The sequence below is a fragment of the Gallinula chloropus genome (assembly GCF_964237585.1).
Source record: "Gallinula chloropus genome assembly, chromosome: 2".
Classification (NCBI taxonomy): domain Eukaryota; kingdom Metazoa; phylum Chordata; class Aves; order Gruiformes; family Rallidae; genus Gallinula; species Gallinula chloropus.
In genome coordinates, this window is record NC_140086.1 from 14362783 (window position 1) to 14371991 (window position 9209).

The following is a 9209-nucleotide window of genomic DNA, read 5'->3' on the forward strand; positions in this document are numbered from 1 at the left end:
ACATGCTCACACGTGCATGTATCTATGTACACAAATGTATGAATAATACATTTTTGCAATGGTATTGAGAAGACCTTTTAAAGCAGATGTATGATTATATAAATATAAATTGTAAATATAGTCAGGCATCTGTTTAAAAATTATAAATACATTCAGACATCTGTTTAGGAATGTCTTTCCAATATTTTTGCAAACTTAACTAAGCAACAGAAGCGATTCGGGGTGAGATGCACTCATGATACGGATGGGAGATGAGGAGGGGCTGCCCAGACATTCAGCTGTTCCACTTGCCCGTGACCATATGAAGCGAGTTGTGGCCCAAAAGCCTCTCCTTTAGCTCCCCAGGGTACTATGTCGGAGTGTCTCTTTCAGCAAGCCTAGGCTGCCAAAATAAGATGCTGATACAGACAGCACCTTCTATGAGGATATTACAAATAGTAGAAAACATCCCTAGTACATTAAGTGCATTTGAATCTTACTTTACATGGAGCAGGTACTGCTAAAAGAAGTTGTCAAGCAAGGTGATGTAGTAAGCCTGTGACACAGCCAGAAGCACGGGGTGTTTCTGTTGACGCTGTATGTTGTAGCCATGCCAATCCCTTATGAGGTCTTACATCAGTGAATGGTGGCTCTGCTAACGGTTTCCATGCTTCTTTGCAGATGTATTGTGAGAGGTTTATATGTATCCTGAGAATACTTGGAACCACACTCTTCGGGGTGTCCCTCCTGCTGGGAATCACCGCTGCTTACATTGTTGGCTACCAGTTCATCCAAACAGACAACTACTACTTCTCCTTTGGACTCTATGGTGCTATCTTGGCATTACATCTCATCATCCAAAGCCTGTTTGCCTTCCTAGAGCACAGGAAAATGAAGCGGTCGCTAGAGACTCCGATCAAGCTGAACAAAACAGTTGCCCTTTGTATAGCTGCCTATCAAGAGGATCCTGACTACTTAAGAAAATGTTTACTGTCTGTGAAAAGATTGACCTACCCTGGAATTAAAGTTGTTATGGTCATTGATGGGAACTCAGAAGATGACGTTTACATGATGGACATCTTTACTGAAATCATGGGTAGGGACAAATCTGCCACTTATATCTGGAGTAATAACTTCCACGACAAAGGTCCAGGTGAGACGGAGGAGTCTCACAGAGAGAGCATGCAACACGTATCTCAGCTGGTCCTGTCCAACAAAAGTGTTTGCATCATGCAGAAATGGGGTGGAAAAAGAGAAGTAATGTACACAGCATTCAAAGCACTGGGGAGAAGCGTGGATTATGTACAGGTAGGTATTAGAGCGCCAGGTCAGTGCCAATTCAAACACATTTGAAAGAAAGCAGCTTTTGTATGTTTTGTGCAGCATGTTAGAGGCCATCCTAGTCCCTGATGAACACAGTGCTCCTTTCAGTCTGTTTGGAAACAGCTTGACCGTTAAAAGCATGTTTTGCTACCTTTTAAAGCAGTCCACCTTTCTGTGAAGAAGTTAAATTTGTGCACCAGCTACTGGAGAAATCTGAAATCTTTCCTCAGACTTCGGTACTGCCCTTCATCCAAATGGTTTTGCTTCAGATGAAGCCAGTGGCCTCCCAAAGACCCCTTCTCTGCTCTTGTTGGTCAAGACCTTGCTAAGGTTTTATTTGTTGAGGTTGTTAGCAGCCCCGTATGCAAGCAGACAGTCAGGTATTTGGTGGCACTAGGGAATACCTCAGAGCAGCGGTGGAGTCCATAAAAAAGATGGGGATATTTTAAAGGCTTTGAAGGCTGTGCAGAGTGTTCAATAAAAGGGTCAATGTGCAGCCTTGAAAGAAAGATTTCTTCAGCTAAAGCCTGAAGGAGCTTTTGCTTCATCACTTACAGCTGCATTACCTCACTCACTGCGACTTGGCCTTTAAAGCCCTTATGACACTATTCACTTAAAAATGAATTAGGCTGGGTCCTCTCTCCCTGTTTCCAAAGCAGCAGAGACACATTTCTTTCCAGCTGCCTTGGATCCCATGAAAGATTTTCTATGTTTTTGCCTTACACATGGAAGCACTCCTCACTCCTGCAAACAGCTCCGCTGACTGCGGGAAGGAGAAGAAGTCATGTATGGAGGGGGATGCGTGGGATCAGGGTCTCTGCCTGGACAGTGAAGATTGTTGCTTATTGATCAAGGCCAGCAAGGCTCATTTGATTAATCACACTGAATATGAGATGATCTTCCTAATTGACCACCCTCAGCCCTTCCCACCTTCTCCTGACCTCAGAGCATCCAGCTGTCTCCTCCAGTGGAGCAGCAGCTCCCCACAAGATGCTCTGTGTTGGCTGCGTGGCTGAGCCACATGTTTCTGGGGTCCTTGCCCAGCCTTGTGAGTGTGTGTGTGTGCTTTGCACGGCACAGCATCCATGCCCAGGGGATGAGGAGAGGCTGCCGGTAGATGATGTGAGAGTGATGAGTCCTCTGCACGCAGGAGGGGCTGAAATTGAAGAGTGATGGGAACTGCTTTGTTATTGGAGCTGGAAGACTAAGGCGAACGTTTAGAGCCCGTCCCCTACCACTTCCAAAACTGAAACTGATTTATTCTCTGAAAACAATAGGCTCAAGCTTTCCATTGTCTGCACTGTGGTTTTGTGCTGTGAGGGACTGTAATAGGATAAAAATGCTAGTTTACTTTATTAGCGTGGTTTTATAATCACTTTGCAGAGAAATATCAGATTGCAGAGAGAAGGAAACAGATTTGTTGCAACTTTGCTCCCTCGGTCCAGCTCTCACATGTGTTCAGGGAACCTGGAAGAAGTGTTTCTATTTCAACAGTCATAGCACAAACTGAGAAAACGGAAGAGATATTTCTGTTTTTTCAGTCAAATAACACTCCTGACCTGACTCAGAAGTCCTGATGAATGTGTTGGGGGCTGTAGCACTGCTGCCAGCAGCCACCAAAGGCTGCAGTATTGATTGGTGCCACAGTCGCATCTGTATTAGAAGTGCAGCAGCGTGGTGACCCTGACTACTACACAGTCATGATGCAATGCAGCTAAAATGTGTCTGTTTCATGAACGAATGAAGGCTGAGATCTTTCAAATGGTTCTTTGGGGGCATCCGTGGTCACTTACTTTAAACGGGCCCAACATTTCAAGGGCTGAGCAATCTGCATTGATCAAGAACTTAGAAAGGTGGACAAGTCAGCACCATTGCCCACCCCTGAAACTGTGGGCCTCATGATTCTTAAAAGACACCCCAGGGTTATGGACAGACAATGATAAGCAGTAAGACCAATGTAGATAACGAGCTGCTGCACGTTTCATTAAATACCTGAAACAGTTGCAAAGGCTTATATCCATCCTGGAGGAGTTTAGGAGGTTGCAAGCAGTCAGGTAGAGGAGTTAAACTGTCAAATACTGTCATTGTAGAACTGGCCAAGGCAGCCAGGGTACAATTCATCTTTGCTTGATGAACATTCCTGTGTGGAGAGTCCAGCACTAAACTTCTCAGAGCAGCTTGGATAAACCACCTCTGGTTGTAATGAGTATCTGAACAGCTCTCTTGGGGTCAAGTGTCCCTTTCATGCAACTCTGTGACCCAAGGCAGTGATTTCTAGGTCACTTAGCTCTTAGGTAAAGATGGCAAATTGGCTCTTGGGCTGTGCTGGGCTACCCCTGGCTGGAAGGACTTGGGTGTGTTTTATTTGGGTTGCTAAGTGTCTGCCTTTCTCTGGGTATGTCCTCTTTTCACCTGCAAAAACTTCATCTAAATGGAAAGTGATGGTTTGTCAGGTTTGCTCCAGAAGCCCAGACGTGTCTGTTGTGCTGACATGCTCGGGACACATGCTGGTAATTTGTAAATAAATCCGGTGTTTTCAGGATTCCTCATCTTACATTAGTGGTGCTGGTCCTCCTTCCATTAGCAGGTCTTTCTGCTATAGATAAATGCATTGGATGGGGTGGGGCTACTCAGCCACATCAAGTGACAGGCACCAGAGGGGCTGGGGAGGGGGCTGATCCCAGCCCACCACTCCTGGTCACAAGAAATGGGTTGAGCCTCAGCTCTGGGTGCTCAGCAAATCATAGAATCATAAAGCAAAGAACAGATTCCCTCTGCAAAGCACTCATCAAATAGGTATGTCCAGAAGGTCACAACTAAGAGATGTAGGCATCCTTTCCACTCTTCAGCAGAACTGTTCTGCTTCCTTTCTGTCATCGAGTGCTGTGACTGCTGAGAACTTTCCACCAAAGCCGGAGGCACACCTTGGGCAGGTTACAAAGGTGCATCTCAGGATGAGTCCTTTGAGGAGCTGGATGCATCAAGTTAGTGGGAGCTGGAGATGCTTGTGGTTTTTCTCCTCATGGAAATACGAGAGCTTTCATTAGGTTTAGCTTTCTCCTCTCAGCCCCCTCCAAGTGAGAATGGAGATGAGGGAGCATGTTGGCAGATGCTCAACTGCATCCCCAGCTATGCAGTCCAGCTATTCCGGGTCACCTCCTTGCTTGAGACTAGCCCACAGCAGAGCTCTGAACTCTCCTCCCCGTTCACAGAGCAGACAAGAAGGTTTCTGCTCCCCTGAAGTCAGCAGACTTAGGCTGAAGTGAAAGATTGGATGAAAGGACACCAAAATTAGCACACATACTATGAAGCCTCACCAGAATCTGACTTAATAGATTGTTCATGCAGAGCTACTGAGTTTTACCCCTCCTGTCCCCGTCTGAAATCACAGGAATGTGACATGGGGATAGACTGGAAGCTGCATGAGGATTTGTAAGGCCAGGAAGGAGTTTCTGGGACAGCCTCTTCTGCTCCAGCCTCAGGGAGTCTGAGAAATGAGTTTGCACACGGTGGGGGCACTGCTTCCAGCAGCTGCTGTGACGGAGACACATGCTTGTTTTAAACAGGCCGCAGCCCATGTCATTGGCCTCTGAGCAAACGAAAGCAATGCCAGCTGCCTCACAGGCCTGCCAGCCTCTCTGAGCCCTCCTCCTGCTCTCCAGGGGAAAGCCAGTTCCTAATGTACACAGTGTTTAGTTGACTGGGAGTGTTTGTGTGGCTGAAACGCCTTGTGTGTGTCATCTATTTCTGCCCTGGTCTCACAGAATACTGCGCTTCGGGACTCACTCCTTCTGGCCTATGTATTTTTTATAAGGACACTGGAGAAAAATAGCAAATACTTTCTATATATCAAATGTCAAATCCCTGCACTACTAATAACACATCATGCATCTAAAATTAAAAATCAGTTTGTTCTTCTGGAATCCAAAATACATATCTTACAGGGATTGCTAAAGCCCTCTGTGAGTGAAAGAACTATTAGGTTTCTTCCCAGACTTCTAGGTGACTTTTTCCTCCCTCTTTTTTTATAACGACTGTCTGGAATTTAACTCCTCACTCCTTCCCTCATATGGCAGCAGGAACCATTTGACCAGGGTGCTCAAACCACGTAGCCAACACAGGAAAACTCTGCAGTTGGCTCCGCAGGAATCCACCACATACCCACAAATATTGTCTGGCCTTGCAGCGCCCCATCTCTGATCTCTTGTTCAAAGAAGCCAGCCCAGTGTGCCCGTAAAACACAGTGAGCTGATAGAGGAGAGAGGACTGCTTGCACGCACAGCACTAAGGAGCACTCTGTTCATTTAGCACCACTCCTTGCTGCCCAGGGCAAACAGCCTTTAACAGAGGTATCTATGCAGACTCCAAAGTGAGATTTAATTGCATTCAAGAGAATGTGCCTATAGAGTTGCTGCAATCATGATTTTTATTTTCTTCTCTGGTGTACTTCTTAACCCATTTTCGTTCTTGTTTTGTCTTACTTGTAGGTCTGTGATTCAGATACCATGCTTGACCCAGCCTCGTCAGTGGAGATGGTGAAGGTTTTAGAAGAAGATCCAATGGTTGGAGGAGTTGGTGGTGATGTGCAGGTGAGTGTGATGAATTTCAGATTGACAAAGGGGTTTCAGCAACCTGTCACAGATTTCCCTGACTGCACTAGCTTTGAATATACTATGATACCTTTAAAGAGACTATTAGGACACCTTAACCTTTCTGTCTCTTGAACAGAAATCCATATTCTGAGATGTTAGCACTCATGGTTTTAACACCCATAGACAGCAAAGAAATACTACTCCCTCCTGTATGTGAAAAGTGGAGCACTGCGTTTTCAGGACAGCTGTGGCATCTTTGAGTCTCTGGGTTGTAAGTGCTTACTCAGGGTACCAAAGAAAAGCTGCAAGGGAGCAGGAACTGAGAGCAGGTCTCTCAAAGCCAAGTCTAGCACCCCAAGCACTTCAGTGATGTTACCACTGGCAGCCAAGATCATTAGGAATTAAAGCCTTTTCAAAATGCACTGCACAGTGCAGTCTGTGTATTGTTGGGTTTCCTCTGCATCTCTTTTGGGTAGGACAATGGAAAGTTCCCAACTCCACTTGTTAGGATTTCCAGTATTGTCAAGTTTGGCTGACAATTACAGCAAAAGGCTGTAGTTTGATATCCTTTTGATATAGTTGTTTCTGCTGCAATTTATAAAGAAGAATGCCTATTTCAATTGACTTTGGATCAGTCTCCCGTACTCAAATGGGCTTTAATGGGAGACCAAGGAGAAAGGGACATCATCTCTATGGACAAGCACTTACTAATGAATGCCCCAGTAGTCAGCAATATTTCAGGCATGTGGCTTTTAACTCCAATAATTAAGATTCCCACAGAAGCCTGAATATCTTTGAGGTTCTGGGCTGACAACAAACCAGGCACCACACTCATGTGGGACACGTGTGAGTGCAACTGGAAAGAGACAGTATGGGCTCAGCTATGACAGTGAACATTCATAAGTATCTACAGAGAGAGAGAGTGAGAAGGGCATGTGTCCTCTGGGAGGAAGGGTGGCAGTATCAAGGCTCTGGGCTTTTTTTTTTCCCTATTTCACTTTCCAAGGTACCCCAAATACATTTGAGCCAGGCACAAGGCTATCCCTGAGCACTGCTGCTTCTGACATATTCTGGAATTAAGCTGAAATAGAGATGAGTTGGGCCCTTGTCCTTCAAACCTGACAGAAATTGGAACCATTGGAAAAAACACTTATTTTTTTCAAGTTGCAGAATACTAATTTCTAGTTATAGAAGGCTACAGGTTCCCCTGAAAATTTCCACACTGAGCAAATACCAGTGGAGAGCTGGCACAGCCTCCCTGCTACTCACTCTCTTGCCATATCCACCAGCACAAGGTGTTTGAGAACAAGGATGTAAAGACATGACCTTGGGCATCCACATGTGTTCATGTCTGCATTGAGTGTTCAGACTTCCCGACTATGTTAATGTTGTATTTTAAGTGTAGGCTTGACCTTCAGATAGGCTTTGCAGCATATAGAAGAGAAAGACTGAGACCTTTATGCAGACCAAAGCATGACTCTACTGGAGTATCACAGTATGTCTTGGCATAACATAACACTGCACAGACAGATCAGAAGAGGTTGTTGTTCTTTCAAGTGCCCAGTGTCAGATATGGGGTCTTAGTCCATAAGGGGTCATACCTCTTAGTCCATATGGGGTCATACCTCTAGGGCAAGCCTATGATACCAAAAATGTATCATAAATATGTTCAGCCTTTCTCATGCTCTGGAATAGCTTTAGGAGTGTAGGAAGAAGTCCTTTGAGTCCCAAAGATGTGGTCAGAAAGAAGCAGGAGGCCACATCTGGGACTCTACCATCTCCTCTCAGGAAAGGCTGAGACCAGAAGGTCCTTAACTGGGGCGGGGGGGGGGGGGGGGGGGGGGGAAGGGAAAGGAAGAATGAGACGGAAAATAAGTGTCTTGGTGGAGAAGAGGAAAGGTTGTGATGAAAAAGAGAACATTTTGGTGGAACTGACTTTTAGAAGGCTTCCTCTTGCCCTTTGTGTCAATGTGCTGGATGGTACAGGGAACTCCTGGAATTGTTGGAATTGTTGGAGCAAGGTTCCCCTTAAATTTTGGCTAATGGTGCTCTAGTCTCTGCAAAGTCCTTGCTTATCCAATGTGTATATCTTTTTTCTCAAGAGCTCATCTAAAATGAAAATTTCTTGTATTTTGCAGATTTTGAACAAATATGATTCCTGGATATCCTTTCTGAGCAGCGTGAGATATTGGATGGCATTTAACATAGAAAGAGCCTGTCAGTCCTATTTCGGCTGTGTACAGTGCATCAGTGGACCTCTGGGAATGTACAGAAATTCTTTACTCCATGAATTTGTGGAAGATTGGTACAATCAAGAATTTATGGGCTCCCAGTGCAGCTTTGGAGATGACAGGCATCTAACCAACAGAGTGCTAAGTCTGGGCTATGCAACAAAATACACAGCCAGATCCAAGTGCCTTACCGAAACACCGATAGAGTATCTCAGGTGGCTGAATCAGCAGACCCGCTGGAGTAAATCGTACTTTAGAGAGTGGCTTTATAACGCGATGTGGTTCCACAAGCACCATTTGTGGATGACCTATGAAGCTGTAATCACTGGATTCTTTCCTTTCTTCCTTATCGCCACAGTCATTCAGCTCTTCTACAGGGGCAAAATCTGGAACATCCTCCTCTTCCTGTTGACAGTTCAGTTAGTGGGCCTGATAAAGTCTTCCTTTGCCAGCTTCCTTAGGGGCAACATTGTCATGGTTTTCATGTCACTCTACTCAGTGTTGTACATGTCAAGTTTACTGCCAGCAAAGATGTTTGCAATTGCCACAATAAACAAAGCAGGGTGGGGCACGTCAGGAAGAAAAACTATTGTAGTTAATTTTATAGGACTCATTCCAGTCTCCATTTGGTTTACAATCCTCCTAGGTGGCGTAATTTTTACTATCTACAAGGAATCAAAAAAGCCATTTTCTGAGTCAAAACAGACAGTTCTCATCATCGGCTCAATACTCTATGCATGTTACTGGATTATGCTGTTGACTTTGTACTTGGTTCTTATCACCAAATGTGGCAGGCGGAAGAAAGAGCAACACTACGACATGGTGCTAGACGTATGATGTTTGCGCGGGAAGTTACCCAGAGTTGTAAAGCAACCCAATAACCTTGTAGTATCTGTGGCATCAGACAAGTGGATCACTGCTGCTGGTAACAAACTTTTGTATTCTTCTGAGCTCATTTTCATCCTGCCAAAGTAAGGAAAAAGCCCAAACCTTTTTTTTTTTTTTTTTCTTTTCTGGGAGGGGTGTGGGGGGAAGAAAACACAACCCACACATTTCTGACCTGTTCACAAGAAAATGGGAGACG

At 45.0% G+C, this 9209-nt stretch overlaps 1 protein-coding gene across 1 annotated transcript; it reads left to right on the forward strand.

The window, feature by feature from the left end:
* Window positions 1-660: 660 nt before the first annotated feature.
* HAS2 (hyaluronan synthase 2) lies at window positions 661-8962 on the forward strand (the record flags this gene model as incomplete). The annotated part of the gene is made up of 3 exons (XM_084280082.1): window positions 661-1287; window positions 5790-5891; window positions 8033-8962. 3 exons carry the CDS (start codon window positions 661-663, stop codon window positions 8960-8962), a joined length of 1659 nt encoding a protein of 552 aa, XP_084136208.1.
* Window positions 8963-9209: the final 247 nt, after the last annotated feature.